Source organism: Rhinoderma darwinii, chromosome 2, assembly GCF_050947455.1.
Source record: "Rhinoderma darwinii isolate aRhiDar2 chromosome 2, aRhiDar2.hap1, whole genome shotgun sequence".
Classification (NCBI taxonomy): domain Eukaryota; kingdom Metazoa; phylum Chordata; class Amphibia; order Anura; family Rhinodermatidae; genus Rhinoderma; species Rhinoderma darwinii.
Genome location: NC_134688.1, coordinates 145,001,081 through 145,024,376, shown reverse-complemented (window position 1 = coordinate 145,024,376; position 23,296 = coordinate 145,001,081). Strand labels below are relative to the sequence as shown.

Genomic DNA, 23,296 nt, shown 5'->3' with positions numbered 1-23,296 from the left:
TTTGTGAATCTATCTCTTCCCCCCTACACACATGCGGCCCACTCAGTGATTTGTTCTAAGCGAGATATCTAGTCACTAGAAGAACATTTTTAGGGGATTATTCCCTCAGTATGACTCCATTTATAAGGATACATTATCTGACCAGCTAGGCATCAAATCAGAAAACCAAACATCTGCACCAGGTTGAACAGGGAGTCCCGTGTCATGTGTAATCCTGGCTCCACAGCACGGCCAAACAATCACAGAACTTGGATTCCCTTCTATGGCAGTTGTTGCCTCGCCGGTCTGATGCGCTGCGGTCTGGGTTGGAGAGGGTCGATAGGGCGGTTTCTGCTGCGTCTTGCAGGACGATAATTCACGGATGCCGCAATCCAGTCTGGAATTGCACTCGGAGGGACCTCCAGGAAGACAAAAAGGGCGGGTAGATCTTGTGGTGAATGAATAGCCATCACCAGGCCTTGTTTCTTGACGATAAGGTGGAACGGAAACCCCCACATATATGTCGCTTCAGCCTCTCTTATGATATCCAGTAGTGATCGCATCACCCGCCTCATATGCAGTGTACGAGCTGATAGGTCAGGCAAAATATGAATTTCAGCCCCTCTAAATTTCACTTGGCCCATGGTGCGCATTTTACGCATTAAATTTTCCTTCACTGTAAAGTAGTGAATCCTACATACAATGTCCCGTGGACGATCCGGATCTACTGACACCGGGCCCACCGCTCTGTGTACCCGATCCAGTTCTATATGATTGCTCAGTGGCTCTCCCAGAATACCGTTAAACAGTTCTGCCACTATGGCGCGTAGATTATGGCCTTCCTTATCCTCCGGGAGTCCCCTAATACGGACATTATTGTGCCTGTTGCGGTTCTCCAGATCATCATGGTCCAGAGTCATAGCTTGAATCAATGCATGTTGTGAGCGCAGTTGGACCTCCAACCTATCTAGTCTGTCGCCATGAGAAGATGTCTGTTGCTCAATGGCCGAGACTCGAGAGAACATTTGCTCAACGGTACGGTTCACCTCCTCTAAACACGTACGTTGCATTTTCCACCATTCTTTCTAACATGGTGTCAAAAAAGTTCTGTGACGGGAGATGCTTAAGGGCTTCCGCCAGATCTACTCGTGTTAGTGGAGTTAATGGCGTCTCCATGCAAGGCGGGGAGACAGGGCCCGGTGACCAAGAACTTCCCTCATGGGATCTCTCCGGACTGGGGCTGGTAACTGGGGCACTCTCCAGGGGTTTAGACACACCTGATAGCTCGTGGGATCGGGCTGATGTCATCGCTCCCGGTCGTTTAGGCGTTCCACATGTAGCTGCGGCCGCCATGTTGGCTTCTTCCTGCTTCTGAGATACACGTGGCCGTAGGAAGTGAGACAGTGAGGATGCCGGAATATTTTTGTCCACGGTCTTCAGATGCTTCCCTCGGGGCATAACGCGAGGTACCGGGTTGTTTGAAAGTTGCTGTCAGTGTTAATATCACAGGTTACGTCACGGTCGGCGGGAGCTCCTGAGAATGCGTCCTTCTTCCTCACATGCCGAGACCACGCCCCCCCTGCTGGGCCATATTTAATCCAGATTCATAGATTGGCGCCTGGTTCGGGCATCTGACTAGGTACAAGTCGTTTAGCCAGTCTCCCCTGATGAATAATTTTGCCATGAGGAAACGCGTTGGGAGGAATGAAATATTATAAAAAAGAGGAGGTTCCCCGATCCCTTTGCTCCTAAAGGAGTTAAGCATACATGACATCAGAACGGCTAGGGGGGCACTGACCCCATCTCTTCCCTTCATGCAAGGAGTGATTTGGTAGAGTACCCCATTTTTTTCTATATGTGGAGCTTATACAGAATGTATTAATATATACAATCTATCATGTCTTCACTCTGTTGTCTGACAATACAATATACCGTATTTTTCGGACTATAAGACTTACCTGACTATAAGACGCACCCAGGTTTTAAACAACAGAAAATAAGAAAAAAATTCATATTTTACAAAGAAAAAACTATTGGTTAAAAAAAGAGAGCCATAACTTAAATTTTTCCATCGTTTGAGCGGTGCAAGGGCTTATTTTTTGCGGGACGAGCTGTAGTTTTTATTAGCACCATTTTTTTTATTTCATTCTTTTTAGCACTATGGTGACCAAAAGACAACGATTCTGGGGTTTTAATTTTTTTTTACGCCATTCACCGTGCGAGTCAAATAATGCTATATTGTAATAGTTTCAGACTTTTACGGACGCAGCGATACCAATTTTTTATTTTTACATTGTGCTTGGGGAAAAATTGGAAAAGGGTTGTTTTTTTTTTAAACTTTTAAAAATGCTTTACACTCCTGAAAATGTATCTAACTTTTTTTTTTTTACACATTTTATTAGTTTCCCTAGGGGACTTGAACCAGCGATCATTAGATCACTGGTACAATACATTGATGAGATACGGAAACAGCGTAACTCGCTGAGCTACGCTGTATCCGTAATTCCCATAGTAGTGAATGGAGGTTACAGAAGCAGCGTAGCATGCTGGAAGACAGCGGAGATGGGTAAGATAGAACGGGGCCCCGTTCTAGAGATAGATGCGGGTCCCAGAGGTGGGACCCGCATCTATCTGACATTTATGACATATCTTGTGGATATGTCATAAATGTCCTTCATGGGAAAACCACTATAAATGCAGCGGTCGGTATTGACCGTGGCATTTAACTAAACGGCCAGGAACAGTGCCATCGCTGCTGACACCTGTAGTGTACGGAGTGGGCTCAGCGCGTGAGCCCGCTCCAAACATCATCCCCTCCCCATGATGTGCCGGCACATCATGGGTCGGGAAGGGGTTAAGTAAGGAGCGGTCAGGGGGCCCGGCGCTGCCGGGTCCCTTGACTGCCGACTATAAGATGCAGGGACTTTTTAGCAAGATTTATTCTTGCTAAAAACTGCGTCTTATAGTCTGAAAAATACGGGCATCATGCCTGAAGTTTACATCTGATGTTATATGCATGAATTGATAATGAAAGGATCTACCATGGAAACATAAAAGTTTACTTTTTGTTTGTTAACATTTTTCTATATGGAAAATAGTAAAAGTTATATTTTATAAATTCTACGGTTCTATTGCTATATCTTTTCTGCAATTACTACGGAGGACTGTATAAAAATAAAACTCCAGGTGGAGGACTGCAAACGTAATCATCATTGCTTATTAAATATATCATATTAGCGATATTTTTTCTCTGTAAACTGCAGGATAAAAGGTACAGTATTATAGAGCAGCAATGTGAAGCCGGATAAAATAATAAATATACGCTTGTAGAGCATGTAAAGACAGCTGGAAATGGAATTACATGTTTAAACATACATTGACTTGATTTGAACATATGCAGTGAATTTTTTGTGGCATGTCAGCAGATTGTCTGAGAAATTCAAATTAAGCAATGAACGCTCGAAATCAACAACGACCGGGTACACGCTGGTTATGAGCAAAGAGGTGAAGTAAGGACAGAAGATGTATCGAAACATACAGAGATGACGGAGCACAGAGATGCACTGGATTTCCCAGGTATAAGAACACAAAGTCTTATCAAGTCATCATCTTGTGACGATGATGGAGCTAAGAAAAATGGTAAGAATGTAACCGAATGAGATATCTAGATAGCAATAGGAATAAAGATTTGAGATTACACTCGCAGTCCATACCTCTAGCTTTTTCTGATACTTCTCACACTCTACTTGGCATTTCTGTAGGTTGTCCGTGGTCTCCTCCAATACCATGTGAGCACGTTCAGCCTCAAAAGATTTAAGCTTCGCTTGATGAAGAAGATCAGACATTTTGCTCTCTGTACCTAGCTGCAACTGCCTATACCTGAAAAAAGGTGGTACAAGTATTTGTCATTAGCAAAGATATTCGGATTAGTGAAAATAAAGAAAAGGAAAACGAACAAAGTATACTCAGCACAATGCAATACATAGAAAAATCTATGTAGAAAAAGATGTAAAACAATGGTCAAGATCCCTGGCTTAAATGGGTTGTACAGAAATAGGCAACATGTTTGTGGTCTGCCAAAAACAGGGCTACACCTGTCCATGAGTTGTGTCTGGTATTACAGCTCAGCTCCGTTTTACTAAATGGGGTTTAGGTACCATACCCCACACAACCTATGGACAGGTGTGGCACTGTTTTTGGAAGAAAGCGGTCATGTTTTTTAATACTGTACTACCCCTTTAATAATAATTAGTGATCGAACCATAAATGACAATCGTTATTGATAACGGTTGTGTCTATGGTACAAAAAAGATCAGCGCTGACCAATGATAATCTGTTCCATTGTTTGGAACAATGTTGCAACGTTGCCCACCGTGAGTGGATACTGTGGTCACCTGACATAACGTCATTGTGGATGTCACCTCTGTGCTTTCACAACAAAAACGGTCATGGATCCCCAGGACCAGCTATTTTTATACCGAATTTCGTTTTTGAGTTGTCTCTGGTTTGGCTTTTAACCTAAGTCCTGTTTCAAGGCTCGATAAAAGCGACGTACATTTACTTACAGATTAGTCACCTAGAGGTGGCACTAGAAAGACCGCTTTCTTCCTTCTGGAGGCAAGTAATTTTGAATTGTTGGAAAGGTGGCATCCTAAGAAAGCGCCACATTGAAAATCAATTAATCCTTCAGCTTATAGCACTAAAAATGTATGCATATTTTTTTTTTACAGCATTCCTTTTTTAAAAGGAAACCAAAATATCTGTATTTACATGTGATGGTCTTTAAATCGCAATAATGGCAGCGGTTTTGCAAACCACAACAGTTTTTCTGTGGTTTTAAGTAATGATTTTGCGATAATCGTGCCAACAAAACAGACATGTGTGTTAAATGCACCATTACAGCTGTGTAGTCCATTTTTAATGATTCATTTAACCGCACTGATGAATAGTTAGCGAGTTGCCATACCCTGATTGGCACTTTTCAATCATCTTTTCATAGAGTGGTTTAGTTTTCTTTTGTCTTATTTTTTTGGGGCTTTTTTTTCTCGGAACCGACTTAGCAGTTGGATCTGCCGGATACATATGTATTTATGTTGCAACAATTTTTAATGTGGTCAGTGTGCTGTCAGTTATTTTAGCGGACACATGGACGTAAAACTTGCTCGTCTAAAGGAGGTTTTAAGGGTCAGTTGTGTCTGAATAAGTCTAAAGGCTGGAGCTGCAGTGAGGGGTCTGACCAATCAGATTAAGCAAAGTATGTCATGTGACATGACTGACCAATCAGCTGCTTAAAAAGTGGGCTGAACAAGGGCAGAACACCTCATGAATATTCATAAGCAGCCAAATTGCTAAGATACATAAATAATATTTCAGGATTGCTGCAGTGTAAGTTTCTGGAAGAAAATCTCAGTCATATAGAGCAGAATATATTTATCATATGATTTTATAATGATTGCTCCAAAGACATGCTCAGTGATCTTCATTTGTCTGATTAGGTGACTTGTTGTTAGGAGTGCCAGTACATGCAGCGGCCGGGCAGGTATAGTTGCAATGTGGCCGAAAATTCAAGCGGTTTTATGATATGATTTTCAGCTAAGCAACTTGGACAGGTGAACCACTCTGAAATTGTGCGCTTCACCACTACATGCCGCGTGGCCGAAAACCACATCGCAACACCGCTGTAACTTGCTGTAAGACCGTGTGTGTTTTTTCACACGGTAACAACCGCAGCTCACAGGTTGTGTGTATGGGCAGCCTAATGCCTCATGCACAAGACAGTGTGTCGGCCGATTCCCGTTTGTGATCCGTGTAAAGTTAGGACATGTCGATGTCCTATTTTTCCATGGATCGGAAAGTCGGGTCCGTTTTCATGGGCCCGATTCACCCGCTAAAATGAACGGGTCTGTGAAAACTATCAGGTGCCACTCACATACTGTGAAAAACGGCCCTAGTGGCACTCGGTCAGGAGCAACTGCATTTGAATATAGTTTTTAAGAAACATCATAAAAGCGAAGTCTTAATACACCACAAGTAAGTGGGAATTCCATATTTTGGGACTACTGGATGTAGTCTATTGGTTGTTAAAAATGGACGCTGTGCTCACCAGGTTTGGCGCATACACCCGGACTTATGCAAATGTATGCCATACAGTTGTAAATGTCTACTATTAACTTCTGTGGGATAATGTGCTGGGCTGAACCCAAGCTTTATAAGGCCGGGTTCACATCTGCGTTTGGGTTTCCGTTGCTCTGCTCTGTTATAGGAGCAGAACAACGAAAATACTGGAAGCTCGGGATCCGTTGTATAACAAAAACCATCAGCATGCTATGCTATTTTGTCCAGCAAAAACAATGGATCCAGCCTTTATAGTCTAAAAAAAAAAAAAAACAGACAAGCAACACAACGGTATGCCGGTGCATACTGGGCCAGACATATGCCAAAAGAAAACTCTTTTGGCATATATCCGTTCCACTATAGGCTATGAATATGTTTAGTGTATACACTGCGAATGCAGTGTGAACATAACCTTAAGGCTCTTTTACACAGGCCAATTATTGGGCAAACGCTCGTTCATCTGCTGATCATATAGTTTTAGCTGCCTAAAATATTATCGTTGTCGGCAGCACATATCCCTATGTAAACAGGGAAACGTGCTGCATAATAAATGTATGGGGACGAGCGATCCGAGCACTGAGCGCTCGTCCCCAAACTAGCTCCTTGTGAAAGGAGCAAACGAGCGCCGATCAACGAGCTGTCTCGATGATCGGCGTTCGTTTGTACGGACCAGGACGGTGCATGTAAGAGGACCTTAAAGGGAACCTGTCACCAGCATTTCACCTATTTAACTTTACTTATCCCTCACCGGCCGCTGCTATCAAACTTTCATTGCGGTTATCCCCTCTCCTAAACTCCTCCTCCGACTGTAAATAACGGTCTGCAAACATTTCGCGCTTTTTATCGTAATGATCCGGTGTCCCTTTGTGTACGCACACCAGAAGAGGACATCAATGCACAAGCGTGGGATTTTGTGTGCTGGGGAAAGGCGAGGAGCGGTCAATCAAAAGTAAGGAGGTGGGGTAAACTCGGAAAGACTTGAGGGATGAAGATATGACTCTTTTCAAACGAAGATATGACTCTTATGCTCATTAGCATATGGCGCGGCAACACTAAAAAACTGAATACTAAAGCTACAGAGCCGATTAAGAAGACCATTATAGGTTATATAGAAATTATATTTCACCCACTACCCCCAGGTATTGCTGGTTTAATAGGTGAAATACTGGTGACAGGTTCCCTTTAATACTATAGAATACTCTCTAGATCAGACCAATGGGTTTACATATTAAAGGGGTTTTCTGACAATTTAATAAAAATGTATATCTGTTAATTCTGTTCAACCTATGTTCTCCACCTGTTTTTATGACTTCATTCTACGCTCCCTGAGGTTATTTTCCAGTTTGTTCACATCGCTATTTTGCTGTGATCGGCAGTTTCCTGTAGCGAATAAAGACTACAAATCCCAGGAATCAAAGCGCCGACGTTTCCTCCACTAGTAGTTTCTCCCCACTGCAGATCCTGTGTCTGCCTCTGCTGTGAACCTGTGTCTCCCCGCTCTCCCCCTGTGTCACTCCCCGCTCTGCCAGAGTCTCTCCCCGCTCTGCCCCAGAGTCTCTCCCCGCTCTGCCCCAGAGTCTCTCCCCGCTCTGCCCCAGAGTCTCTCCCCGCTCTGCCCCAGAGTCTCTCCCCGCTCTGCCCCAGAGTCTCTCCCCGCTCTGCCCCAGAGTCTCTCCCCGCTCTGCCCCAGAGTCTCTCCCCGCTCTGCCCCAGAGTCTCTCCCCGCTCTGCCCCAGTCTCTCTGGGGAGGGTATGCCAGTCTGGGGAGGGTATGCCAGTTTGTCTCCCCGCTCTGCCACTGTGTCGCTCTTCCCCTTTGTCTATCGGCTCTGCCCGAGTGTCTCCCTGTCTTCAGCGCCGCAGCATACAATGGCGCTGAACACGGGGAGAGCATGCCAGAGATCAAGGCCCCGTGTGCCAGCTGTTGCACAGGTGCCGGGGGTTGCCAAACCCTGGAATAGAGCATGCATGTTGGACACAGTGTGTATCAACCACGCATGCTCTGAATAGGAGTAAGATAACATGGTACAACCCCTTAACACAGTGTACAGTTACGTCATTTATGACGTGACCGTACACTCAGACTGCTGGAAAATGGAAGTTAGAGCTCATGGACGGGCCTGAGGCGGAAGTAAGGATTTCGGGTTAGCGAGGCATCACGTGATAGAAGATGAGATACGCCGCTAGGAACATCTTTTCAAACGCAAGTACATTGCAAAAAGATTTGGTTTGACATGTTTAGTTTAACAGGATTGGATTAATTGGTTCCGGAAAACCTTTTTAAGACATCTGTAATAAAGCAATGTGTATCTCCTTTGAAGAATTAATCTTGGTTCCACTTTGAAAACCTTTTGATAAAATAAGAACATCTCAAGTCTCAACAGATATTTCTCAAACATTTTGTTTTCTATTTGTTACATTGCATTATAGATTAGTATAAACAGTCCTGTAATATATTTCCCCAGATGACAAAAACAGTTCTAAAATATGATGAAATCTCTTTTAGAGGTATATTAAGTTTATCGATAAAATTACTCCAGTAATGGCAATGTGTATTAACCAGTTCAGGACCGGGCTATTTTGAGCCTTCAGGACCAGACACTGTTTAGCCATTTTTAGCACGCGTTAGTTAAATGGCTATAATTTTTTTATTTATTGGGCTAGCGACGTGATTTTTGCGATTGTTTTTCCGTAGACAATGCAGGTTTCTTTTTTTTATCATTTTAATACACATACTTTTTGCTATTTTAGAATTTTTATTCTTAAAGTTTGAAAATAATAGTAAAAAAATAAATGTTTTTACTTTTCAGCGAATTTTTTTTTTGGTAAGAACATAGTTTAACCCTAAAATAGACCTTTTATTTGTGATCGTCATTGTCTACCGTAAATTTTAATATATTACATGTCTATATTAGGGTAATTGGGTCCGGGCTAGCGTTACAACAATGATTGGCGGGGGGGGGGGGACGACGGGTTTTTTGGGATGGGTATTTTATTTGTATTTATTTATTTTATTTTTTGCACTTTACTTTACTTTTATTTTTTTTATTATTATGTTCTGTCCCTCAAAAGGTCAAAAAAGACCTTTGGGGAACTTTATATATTTTTTTTCTTTCTTTTACACCATCTTTTCCACTGTAACTGGAGCTGCACAGCAGCCCCAGTTACAGGGGAAATCAGCCCTCTCATAGTGACGATTGTCACTAATAGGGCTATGCTGGGTCTAGTAAGACCCAGCAGCAGTCTGTCACTAACAGCACCCGGTGATCATGTGACCAGTCACATGAACACCGGGAGCAATAGAGGTAGCGGCTTGGCCGTTGCCTCTATTCCTATACACAGCGTTCATTGAGCGCTGTGTAAAAGAGATCGGAGAAGATAGAAGCAACGAAAGCTGCTTCTATCTTCTCCTCAGGGTCCCCGGCAGTCACTAACAGCCAGAGACCCGACATTCAGCTGCCAGATCGCTCGGGCAGCAAGTTAAAACCCGCGCCGTAAAAACACAGCCAGCGGTCGGGAACCAGCTAAGATGCTGGATGGGAACGACTAAAGAATTGTCAGGAAAGTAAATGACATAACATTCAAAGCCACAAGCGAGATAATTTTCATTATATGCAGTACACAGAGAGGGAGATTTATCGAAAGTAGGGTAAGGGAAATGTAGAGCAGTTGACCAAAGCAACCAATCAGATTCCACCTCTTATTTTTAACCCCTTAACTTCATCAGAAAGAGGCAAGGTACCGATGGTTGTCATGGCAGGCTGGGGGCCTAAGGCCCCGAGTTCTAGCATTTTTCTCCTCCTATTAAACCCATACATATACAATTATTAATACAAGTATTGCAGTGCATGGTACCATTGATCTAACGATTGTATGTTTAAGTTATTAAATCAAGTTATTATATTAAATCAAAATCTAATAAAGATTTTTTAACACTATACAAAAAAACTTTAAATGTTAACAACCAACATTGTTAAACTAATTATGTTAAAATAAACGTAAGTGGTATCAACGCATCCATAGAAAAGTTCAAACTATCAAAATATAAAGTAATTTATCCCATACGGTAAGTGCTGTAAAAAAAACTAAACGAAAAAAAAAACAAAACCCCACCAGAATTTGTTCAACTTACCTCCTCAAAAAATTGGAATAAAAAAAAAAAGTGTTAAAAATGCTGTATGTACCCCAAAAGGGTACCCAGAAAAAAATAAGCCCTTACTCCGCTCCATCAATGGAAAAATAAAAATTAAAAGTTGTGGGTCTTAGAATATGACAAAGAATTTATTTTTAATAAATTATTTTTGTTTCATAAAAGTACTAAAACTTAAAAAAAATAAAAATCGAACAAAATATATATATTTATTTGGTATTATTATAATCGTATTGACCTGCAAAATAAAGTTTGCATGTTATTTTTAGGACACCGTGAACTCCACAAAAACAAACCCAAAAAACAATGATAGAATTGTTGTATTTTTTCCATTCCACAAAATAATTTAAAAAAAAGTACATCATATGGTATATTAAATGGTGCCATTTGAAACTCATACTAAAAATCAGCCCCATGGAAACATAAAAGAAAAAGTTATGGCCCTTGGAAGGCGGAGAAGGAAAACTGAATATAGTGTCGGGATCTGTGCGTATGAGGACTTGCGGTTGGTAATAAAAATTTTGTTACCGTTCAGGTTTAAAGTCCACGCTTGGCTTTATTTCAGCCCAAAAATAAACTAGCATACAAGACTTGCAGCACATAAATAAAAGAAACACCTGGCCCATATGAGCACTAACTAAACATCAGGTTTCTTCACCTATGGTAAACCAGGAGTACAGTGTTGCTTGGATCAGGCTTTCCATACCATCCTTTTGTGGACTCCCAGGTTCTGAAACTGGACTGCATTCACTGCAGTCCTAAATAGCCCAGTAAGCACACCCGTACTGATTTGGACTTGGGGAAACCCTGTACTGGAGCCTGGAGGGAATGGCAATTGCTTCTACCAATCCTACTTGTAATTCCATATAAAAACAAGGCCCAGAAAACCGACTTAACAGAAAGCCTCAACAAACTAAGGTTTTTCTGAGAAATCCGACTTTCCTGGACACCTCATCTCACCTATCTTAACCAACCAGATGAGAAATACACACTTCATAGGCTAAAAGGCCCTTTAGAAAATTAAAGCTTTAATCTTATTGGATGCCATGGACAACTCCTCTACTTTTTCCTTGCGTCCAAAGTTTGCGTTTTCCTACAAATATAAAGTCCCTGTGCCAATATCCTGTTAATTTAATTTCACAGCTGTACTGTGACAAGGAACTGAAATAATAAGTTCCAGGTCTGTAAAGCCTAAATATGAGCGCTGTGTTCCAAAATGATGAAAATGCTGCTTGTGCATTTCGGTGGTTGCCAAAGAACCCTGGGATGTCAAGTCTTAGACCAAATGTGGATTTGCCACACGGATTTTAATGCGGAAAATCCACAGCGTAGCACAGTACTATCAAAGTACGGTAAATGAAATTTCAAGAAATCTCATCTACACATTGCAAATTTTTTCTGCACGTACATCGACCTGCGGTGTGTATTTTAAAATCTGCAGCATGTCAATTTATTTTGTGCTTCCGCTTGCAAATTGTATCTGACTAGTTCTAAAAAAAAAGATGCACCAAAATCTGTAGCACAAAAATGCACCTATTTCCGCATCAAAATGTAAATACTGCACCTAAAAACGTATAAAAAACACACACACTTCGCAAAAAACGTCTGAAAATACTGAGCTGTTTTCAAGGGAAAACAGCTCCTGATTTTCAGCCATTTTTTAAGCAAACTCCCGTTTTTCGCAACGTTTTTGGAGATTTTCTTCTATAGTCAATGAAAAACGGCTCCAAAAACGTCTCAAGAAGCGACATGCACTTCTTTTTACAGGGAGTCTTTCTACGAGACGGTTTTTTTAAAAACAGCTGTGTAAAAAAACACCCCATCGGAACAGAATGCCGTTTTTCCCATTGAAATCAATGGGCAGATGTTTGGAGGCTTTCTGCCTCAAAAAAACTACCAAAAATAAGCCGTGTTAATATACCCTTTGGTGCAGATTTTACCTGCGGAATCACCTACGGTTTTGATGCGTATTTTCTGCAACAAATTCTGCAAATGTTTGCAGGTTGTCCATGTTTACCAATTTTAAAACGAGCGCCGATGGACAATTCTCCCGTTAAAAGGAGCAATGATCGTTTAGCATGGGCACAATCGCTCGTCCTTATGCATTTGCATCACGTCAGCAGCACATCTCTGTTTACACAGGGAGATGTGGTGTCGACTACCGTCCATTTTTTTGGCTCCATAAAAGATGCGATCAGTATTCATATGAACACTAGTTTGCACGACCATTGGCCCGTGTAAAAGGACCTGTACCCCAAAATAAAAGCACATGCCTCTCCAAGACCACATGCTTCAGTATTATACATCCTATGTAGCACAAACATTTGGCATAGGCGTCAGATGCTCCTGCACTAATAAGTTAACATGGCGCAGAATATAAGCCACTCTAAACATACAAAAGTTATCCCTGGCTTAACTACTCTTGTGGCTTCATTAAAGGGGTTTTCCCACGAGAGACATTTAGAACATATCCACAGGCTTGAGAAAGACCCTTCACTCACTGCGGGTCGAAACTTTGCCTGTTTGTCGCAAGATGTTTTGACAATAAAACCTTTTTGAAGATTTGGAGACGTTTGCTGTTGTCCTACTGCTTTGTTGGAAATTACATTATGCCAGAGAAGGTTTGCCTGGCTTGACAGCGTGCACCGCACCAGGAACTCGGGACTTGTGCTGCTTCAAAAACTTCCTATTTTGGCTCAATATCCACAGGAGATGTCATAAATGTCAGATAGATGCGGGTCTCACCTCTGGGACCTGCACCTATCTCCAGAACGGGGGCCCCTAAACACCGTTCAGCCAAATGAGGTGAATTCCGACCATGAAAAAGGTTATATGGTCGTGAGTTACATAAACAGCGTAACTCGCTGAGCTGCGCTGTTTCCATAACTCCAATAGTAGCGAATGGCAGTTACAGAAGCAGCGTATTATGCGAGTTACGATGTTTTCGTAACTACCATTAAGTTCTATGAGACTTAAGAACAATATAACATTTTTCATGGTCGGAATTTACCTCATTTAGCCGCAACACACAGCAGCTGACTGGGGTTTAGGGGCTCCGTTCTGGAGATAAGTGTGGGTCCCAGAGGAGGGACCCGAATCTATCTGACATTTATGACATATCCTGTGGATATGTCAAATGTCTCTCGTGGGAAAACCCCTTTAAGGCTGAGTAAAAAGCTGAACCCCAATAGCCATATATTTTCTGAAAGTAGACACCTGGCACATTGTCAAAATTCCACTCAGCACTTCATACACACACATGCACCTTCATGTAATTTTGTGTGAAAATTAAGTTTTCATTAAAAAAAAATGCGCAAAAAAAAATCATTTGTGGCTAAAAGTTTAACTCAAGCAAAAAATTAGACAACATCTTCTAGAAATACAAATACAAGATATGCAGAATTCATAGATACCGCTACATCTACATGCACACATCTTCATAAAGTCACCAAAAATGAAGAGACCAAAAATCTGGTTTTAAAGGGGTTCTCTGGGCAGAATAGGTCATCAATATCACATCGGTTCATGAACTTGGATGTGATCGAGAACAGCTAGATACTGCGTGTCAGGGATACGCAGGACCAGCGATCACCGAAGCCGTGAATCCCGCCAACATGATGGATTCGGCTGTGCCGTAAGATGCGGCTTCCATGTATCAAGGATACATAGAAGCTGTATCTCAAAACCCCAATAGAAAACTTGTTTAAAAAACACTGTGAAAACCTTTTATTTTTTTTAAATAATAAAAAGATGTTTTAAAGGTTTACATGTGCTGGAGTACTGTAGGAAAAAACAAAAAATGTGTGAATGGGGCTTCATGAACATGAGCATAGGCACAAACCTGTGCAGGAGAACACTACAGGTCCGTATTATGCAGTGTGCGGCTTCAGTGAGGAACCGTATTCTAGAAGGAACGCTTCTGGGTTGAATACTTTTGTAATAAAAGATATGCGCTGAGGCGCGCCACATCCATGAGAGGGAAAAAAACAACAACTTTCTTGGCCTCTGTGTATAAAGTATGATACGGATCCTGAATATGGCCATGGGCAACAACCTTATTAGTGGTTATGATTATAGATCAGAGAGTAGGGACAGGTTTATAATTATAGCTTGTGTATATGTAATGTATGTATGTGTGTATAGATTTAGACATTCAAACTTTTATATATGATATGTAGGGACTTTGTAAATCTTGAACTTACACTTCGAGGGTTTAATCAATAAAACATGAGACAACAGATTGTTGGCGACAAACTTGAATTGAAATAATATTTTTAAATTGATGCAAAGTTACATGAAGGCGCTCACAATTGTAAACTTTTTATATTGATGTTGGTACTTCTTGCGAATTTTTATCTAAAAAAAAAACAACAAACTTAGCATTCCTATCATTTGATATTTTTTGTTTTTGTTTTTAAAGACATGTGCATGTAGATGTAGACATGTGTGGTATGTGGGAACCTCGCAAATCCCTAACTGTAAATTTTGGGAGCTCTTTGGTAGATAAAAAGTCAGCCTCTTAGGCCTTATTTCCATGAGTGCGTCCGATTTGCGTCCGCAAAAAAACTGACAGCTTTTCATGCATATCATCCGTATATCTCGTCCGTTTTTCTCCACTGCAAGCACTTGCCGTTTTTACTTTTCTTTTTTGTCTACATTTCTTTAGCAACTGATCCGTGAATAACGGACAGCACACTGTCCTATTTTTTCACGCACCCGTTGACTTTAGTAAAACTGGAATTAAACACATGATTAATTCCCCAAAAGTGGTTTTCCAAGACTTTGATATTAAAAACCTATCCTTGGGATAGGTCATCAAGATCAGATCCTGGCACCCCCACCGATCAGCAGAATTATTTATCAGGCACAGCTCAGTACATTTAGCAGTGGCTGTGCCTGGTACTGCAGCTTTGTCCCATTTAAGTGAATAGGACTAAGCTGCAATACCAGGCACAGCCATTACCGAATGTACGGAACTGTGAATGGTAAGTAATGGAAAGGCCGCAGATTTCCAGGGGGAGTGCCGTGGGGGTGCCGGGAGGCAGACCTCTACCGATCTGATATTGAGTCATCAAAATCAAAGTCCCGGAAAACCCCTTTAAAAAGCTTATTTAAATTAAATGAGCTGCTTTCTAAGTTTGTCTCAGCCCTAAAACAAAATTGACAAATCTCAAGTGAAATTTTAGAACGATTAAGGCATCTTTTGTTTTATATCACAAAACAAACTATTAAAAAGGCAGGATTACTAATAGCTCCGTGTTAAAATAATCAACATCCATAGTAAAAAATATAAAAGGTTAGAACATGTAATGACTTTGAACTCAATGACTTGTTTATGTCTGTACATAGATATTGCTTCATCTGTTATTCATGATAAACACCCTCGGCTATAAATTGATTAAAACAATAAATAAATCACGTGTGCTTTACAAATATATCTGTTGAGTCAACTTTTAAAATATTTCATCCATAGAACACATCTAAGTACATTGTGAAGACACTGCTGTGAGATCTACATGTAAATGGCTGGAAAACCGCCTGAGCATATACACTGTATACCAGAGCAGAAACTTAGAACTTTTTCTATAGTAAATGCATTACTAACATTGAAAGTCAAAAATTTTAAAAAAAGACAGACAAGTATTCCATTGGCGAACAAGGATAATGTATAAAGAGAGACTGCAGGACCAACAAATCCCTAATATACAGTCATTGTAAATAAATTCCCAATCAGATCACAAGAGGATTAAAGGGTATTCCCATTTAAAACTAGGCCTGGACAAATCTTAGCCAAATCTAGGAGCCAGCACCAAAAGTTAGTAGCCAGCAAATACATGTTATATGGCCAGGCCCACACGACCTTGTTAAGGGGCGATTGATGCACATTTAAAAGAGAGAAACATTCTACATTCTGGGATGCGCAGGTCTTACACCTCACTTGAAGTTTTGCCCACCCTGTGAACACAAGCTTTATACAACAAAACGAACCCCCTATAAAGTTGGGAGACTTTGTTAATATATTGCATTCCTTGCAGAGCCATGTACCTCTGCAGAAATGCTCCATCGAATGCCATATATTGGAAAAAATATAGCATTTGACAGAGAGTGAAGCGATATATTTTCTGCCAGTTTCGTACGGCATCCGACAGAATGCCTCTATTTGAAATTGGCCCTATGCGCCTTTATGGGTGCCCGTTTTGTAAAACAAAAAGTCGCAATCGGCGATGTGCATGAGGCCTTTTCTTTTACTGATCCTGTTGCGCTCTCTATTATAGATCACAGCTGCATTCACAGTCCCATAGGCTTTAGACCTCCATTCTACCAGCGTTTCTCGCTGGCTGAATGTCCGTACAGAGTTTGTCCTGGTTATTCCTGGTTGATTTCCCTAAAGTTCAGTTTTTACATAAGGCCCTATACAGTAAGCCGATGTAGGAAAAACTATCACTTCATTTTAAGAGCTCAGTTAACCATCTAACCACTTGGCGACATGCGCGGTACATTACACCGTGCCAGTGCTGTAAGTTAGCATGGATGGTGTGGGCTCAGGAGATTTTGCCCAAAATAGCGGAGTCCTAAAGTTGTTAATGATGTGCCCGATGCCGAGCTTCTCAACTGTTTCCATGGACAACTAGTAGAACTATGAATACAGCTCTGGACTATACTGCAGGTTGTAATAGAGGATCAATGCAATATTACTAATGTATGTAAAAAAAAAAAATCACAACATTTTATATAGATTATATATAAATAGCAAAAAGGTGTTGAAAAATGTACATACCTTTTAAATACCGGCATCTTTTCTGAAACTTTCTATTGATTTATCATATGGGTGTAATAATATAGAACATAACATATATAAAATAGCATGATAAATCGTATAGAAAGCATACGTAACAGCAATCCCATGCTCTGTCTAGTGGACTTTCCTCACCAAATATAGGCATTTAAAACAAGTCCGTGGGTGAAAAACGCAGCAAAAAAGCACAGGCAGGTCAAAATCTGCCTCAAAACTCTGCGTGCGGTGCGTGGTTTTCAAGCACCCATAGGCTTCAATGGGTGCGTAGGTGCGTGAAAACGCACCAATAAAGGACATGCAGGGAGTTTCACGCAGGGGACTCTCGCTGCATGAAAACTCACGCATGTGTGATTGGCCTTATTGAAATCAATGGGTCCGTGTGCTGCACGTGATTTCCATGCGCAGCACACGGACGTTATTCACGTTCGTGTGAACGGGGCCTTAATAAGCAACACACAGAAAAAACAGACAGACAAGATCAAGCTAGAAATCCAGTTTTATTCCACAACAATGGTGCCGATGATCATATTTCAGAGTTTGGCACCTATGTAATGTTGTCAGACACAGGAACATATTGATCTATAAAACTATGCACCAATATAAAGTAATGAGTCACCCAAACCAAGGAAATACAATATATCAAAAGCATTCATGTAGAACTGGAACATATTTCAGAAATGACAAGGACTATTCTGGTTCAATGAAAACAATAAGGACATTTTTTCAGAGTTTGTTTCATTAGCGGATATAACAACTTGTTATGTATTCTTTGTTTTAGTTTGTTGCTTTAGATTACATTGAAGACAGAAAAAAGGATGCATGTGTGACCTGTCATACATATATATATATATATATATATCATACTTTTATAGTTATGTATATACATTCATTGCTTTCATTCCATTTAAGAGCTAACAAGCCCTTTGTTTGGACAGATGTATAAGGTTCGCAGACGACAATATTGTTGCCAAATGATAAAAAAAACGATTTCCCCTGGGGTTGGAGCTTCATTTTTAGAACTTTGAACCCTCAGCCCACTTGTGTTACCTGAAGATTTAAATGGATGTCTGGGATTAGAAAAAAGGGTCTGCTTCTTTTCGGGCCAACAAATTGCCATATTTAACCATAAGCTCGGTCCGGTATTCCAGCTCAGTTCCATTCACTTGAACGGGGATGAGATGTGATACGAGGCGCAGCCCATGGACAGGAGTGGTGCGGTTTATAGAAAAAGCAGCCTTTTTTTATTTTATTTTTTTTAAACCCCTTTAATTAAAAATTTTGAAGAGAGGCAAACTGCTAACAGAATTATATGCCTCCCAATAAATATATGTACAACGTTTGTTCACTTTGCAAACCAAAATTCTGATAGTTAGGTTTGCAGCTGACCATTAAGTCGCTCTCAATAGGAGGAAAACAGGGCTCCAACCCCATGAAGAACAAAGGATGAAAATGTTTTGTTTTTTTTTCTTTATAACCTAAAGCAAATTTAGACACAAAAAAAAAAAAAAAAAAGGTATGATCAGATTAAAAATTTGTGTCGACCATAACGAAATATCTTTGCAAGTACTGTATAGCATTCAAAGCTAAATATGTCCATAACACACTGATAAATATTTCCACTTCCATAAATGACAGCATACGTAGAATGTGAATGTAATCAGAAAACCTCAATATATTCCGCAATGACAGCGTGGAGGCTGCAGTGTTGGCCTTCCAGTGCCGGATTACCTCCCCAGCTATAACGGGTGATCTGGCATCTCTCGCACTTGGCTGACCGATGAACAAGCTCTTACTCCAGTAAACCTCCAATGTATTCTTGTTAAGTGGGACTTCTTTAATTAGCACAAGCAAAAATTTTATTTAGCACATTTCTGCAACATGATAACGTTCTTTCCTATATTTCTATTGATACTGCATACCAGCCCGATATATCGAATACACTTGTAAAGAAAACATGGGAATAATTTGTCATGTGTTCCATATTCTATATATAAATGTGGAATTTCAAGCCTTTTGCTGTGTTCCTACAGTCCCTTCCGTGAACCATCCTTTTTTTATGCTAAGCTATCACTTACAAGATGTGTGGGCTGAGGAATTGTAACCACCACATTTTTGTTTTTTACTAGGCGATATAAGCAACAATATGTAATAAAATGAAGCCAGTTTTTAGGAGCACTATTATTTGGGAAAGTAGCATGTGTATGAGAACTCTCTTTACCACCAGACATGTGGAAAGGATATTAAGAAGTCTATTGTATTGCCCGGAGGAAACTGCTGGTTGAGGGACTGCATGAAGTTCCCAATTTCAGCTGTAATATTGCATCTGTCGTTCTTGGCTTAGTGCAGCACACTTGAATGAATGTCAGCAATCTTCCTTTGCTTGGCTGAAATACGCTGGGCATGTTCAACAACTGTACTAAGGATCTACAGGCATCTGAAACATGTCTTTAGTATGACACAGGACATCCTTATCATAGCATGATCAAATATGGCATATGAATGAAATAACATTCGCCATCACTAACCTTTGGGAAAGTACAACTAAATGGAATCGCAGCAAATTACCGTAAAAAGAGGTTAATAATAAGCCATAACTGTATATGAAACGAAAAAAATTCAGAAATCTGCAGCACTCCTTTTTTTAATTGTACTCCAACGGTGCTCGCAGTGTCAGGCTCTGGATACAACAACGGATCTAGATTTAATTTTTTTTTGGTAATTTTTCCTTTATATAGTGATTTTTATGATGTACAGCGACCCCTAAAGAAGCGCTTATATCAAGATCGCAATTATATAAAAATGTATTACCTATATAAAATGATAATTGGAGGGTTATTTTGGTGGCCTTATGAGTGAATTACAGTGTGCTAGGCAGAGAACATAATGTATGGACTCCCCCTTAAACCCCCCAGGGCCTGTATGTGTATGAATGGAATTACTTTAGAAGTTTGGTCAAAGCGACAATAGGAAATATTGTTTCCTATTTGGAGACTGTTCTAATGTAGGAGCCAATTCTGCTCTACATGTAGTTTGTCCGTGATTTAGGGATCTTTATGGGCTGACGGTTTTTCTTCTCAAACAATGCATTATTCGGTGAATAAAGTTTTTTAGCTTATTTTCGCACAATGGATGATTGTTGTGGTTTTACTATATATAAAACAAGATATGGGTTTATATTTAACAAGAAAAAGAATATCTCAAACAGTGATCAATAGGAAATTATAATCTAAAAGTAGTCAAAGTAATGCCTCACGCACACGGCCGCAATTGTGTACACGGTCCGTGACTACGGCACGGACGGCCCGATGAGTGTCATCCACAGGCTGCCTGCGATCACGGACCACGCACATAAAAGATGTGCATTTATTTCAATGGGGCCGGACCACAATTGCAGACCGTAAAATGACGTCCTAAGTTTTTGCGCTCCACAATTGTGGCCCCCACACGGTACATGTAATCAACGGTTGTGTGTATGGGTCCGCAATTTACCCATTTTTTTTCGTACGAATTGCAAACGTGAATACACGTTCGTGTGCATGAGGCCTTAACCGCTTCCCGACCGCCCACTGTATATTCACGTCGGCACTTGCTGGGCTCTTTGCAGTGCCGACGTGAATTCATGGTGGGTGTTGAAAGCGCGATCCGGGTGTCTCAGAGTAGCGCTGACACCCGGATCGCGCTGTTATCACCTACCTCTGTTCCCGGAGATTTGATCGGGACCTGATTAGTTCAGGTCCCGGTCATGTGATCGCAGGGAAAGAGTGTTGTAGCAACGAACTGGAAAGTTTGTTGCTATAACAAACTGGAAAGTTTGTTGCTACAACAAACTTTCCCGGGGACCGATTGCAGGTGCTGCAGTCGGTTAAAAGGCAGAACCGGGGGCCATATAACAGCCCCCGGGTCTGCCATGCACAGCAGCCTATGAGAACCAGCCGGATGCTGGTTCTCATAAGCTTCCTGTCAGTGTGACTCTCAGCATCACACTGACAGTTTATAATACGTTACACTACCTAGGTAGTGTAATGTATTATAGCAGCGATCAGTGCTGCCAGGCTTCAAGTAAAAAGTAAAAAATAAAGTAATAAAAAAGTTTTATAAAAGTGTAAAAACAAGTTATAAAAATTACAAAAAAAAAAAATGCTTTTTTTCCTAGAATAAGCCTTTTATTATAGGAAAAAAATGAAAATTTTAAAAAAAGTACACATATTTGGTATCACCGCGTTCATAACGACCCAAACTATAAAACTATAATATTATTTTTCCCGCACGGTGAACACCGCAAAAAAAATAATTAAAAAACTATGTCAGAATCACTTTTTTTTGGTCATCAACCCTCCCAAAATATAGAATAAAAAGTGATCAAAAAGTCGCATGTACCCCAAAATAGTACCAATAAAAACTACAACCCGTCCCGCAAAAAACAAGCCCTTACACCGCTTTTTTGACGGAAAAATATAAAATTATGACTCTCAGAATATGGTGACACAAAAAAGAAATTATTTTATCAAAGTGATTTTATTGCGCAATCGCCACAAAACATAAAAAACCTATATACATATGGTATCGACGTAATCGTACCGACCCGCAGAATAAAGTAAAATCTCATTTATACCGCACGGTGAATACTGTAAAAAAAAAAAAAAATACAAAAACATTGTCAGAATTTGTTTCTTTGTCACTTTGCTTCCAAAAAAATCAAATAAAAAGTGATAAAAAAAAATCACATGTACCCTAAAATGGTACTAATGAAAAGTACAGATTGTCCCGCAACAAATAAGCCCTCACACAGCTCCGCTGGAGAAAAAATAAAAAAGTTCTGGCTCTCAGAATATGGCGATGCAAAATGTGCAGAGTGTTCCAAAAGCGGATAAAATCGGGCGCCATTTATCAGTGCGACAACGGCCACATATCTGCGAATTATTATTTATGTACCCCATTATTATACCCTCTTATTATGCCCTGATGTACTCCGCACAGCTTACATATACCCCCACATCATAAACTGAAATACCAGCAAAACCCCAAACAGAACAGTTACCAAGCAAAATCTGCGCTCCAAAAGCCAAATGGTGTTCCCTCCCTTCTGAGCCCCACAGCGTGCCCAAGCACCAGCTTACGTCCACATATGAGACATTTTATATCCGGGAGAACCCGCTCAACATTGTATGAGGTATTTGTCTTCAGTGGCACAAACTGGGCACTATATATTGTGCATTAAAATGGCATATCAGTGGAAAATTGTAATTTTCACTTTGCACCATCCGCTGCGCATTAACGCCTTGGCGCACAACGACTTAATAGCATGTCGTGGTGCGAGGGGTTATTTATGGAGCGGGCTCACGCGCTGCGCCCGCTCCATATTCTGCAGCTGTCAGCTGTGTATTACAGCTGACACCCGCGACTAACGGACAGGAACAGCGATCGCGCTGTTACAGGAGCCTGTAAAATGACATTATACTGCAATACATTAGTATTGCAGTGTATTGTACCAGCGACCTAATGATCGCTCGTTCTAGTCCCCTAAAGGGACTTTTGGGAGGTTTCCACTGTTTTGGTACCTCAGGGGCTTTGCAAACGCGACATGATACCCGAAAACCATTCCAGCTAAATTTGAGCTCCAAAAGCCAAATATTGTTCCTTCCCTCCCGAGTCCTGCCGTGGGTCCAAACAGCAGTTTATTACCACATATGGCGTATTGCTGTAATCAGGACAAATTGCTTTACAAATTTTGGGGTAATTTTTCTCCTTTATTCATTGTAAAAATTAAACATTTCTATGTTTTTTCAGAAAAAAAGTAAATTCCACTAAATTCAGCAAAAGAACTGTGGGGTCAAAATGCTAACTATACCCCTAGAACAATTCCTTGAGGGGTGTAGTCTTCAAAATGGGGTCAGTTTTGGGGGGATTCCACTGTTTTGCTTACTCCAGGGCGTTGCAAACGCGACATGGCACTGAAAACCAATCCAGCAAAATCTGCGCTTCAAAATCCAAATGGCGCTCCTTCCCTTCTGAGCTCTGCCGTGGGTCCAAACAGCAGTTTAGTACCACATATGGGGTATTGGCGTAATCGGGAGAAGTAGCTTTACAAGTTCTGGGGTGCTTTTTAATCTTTATTCCTTGCAAATATTATTTTTTTTTTATATTTTTTCAGAAAAAAAGTAGATTTTCACTTTCACAGACAAACTCCAATAAATATAGCAAAATACCTGTGTGGTCAAGATGCTAACTATACCCCTAGATAAATTCCTTGAGGTGTG

At 40.6% G+C, this 23,296-nt stretch overlaps 1 protein-coding gene across 2 annotated transcripts in view; it reads right to left on the bottom strand.

Moving 5' to 3' along the window:
* Positions 1 to 23,296, bottom strand: part of PIBF1 (progesterone immunomodulatory binding factor 1) — a 179,883-nt gene that overhangs the window by 103,004 nt on the left and 53,583 nt on the right. For both annotated transcript variants that reach the window (XM_075850252.1, XM_075850253.1), the window contains exon 11: positions 3,693 to 3,858. In XM_075850252.1, coding sequence (XP_075706367.1) covers positions 3,693 to 3,858 — 166 coding nt within the window. The remainder of the gene's footprint in view (positions 1 to 3,692; positions 3,859 to 23,296) is intronic.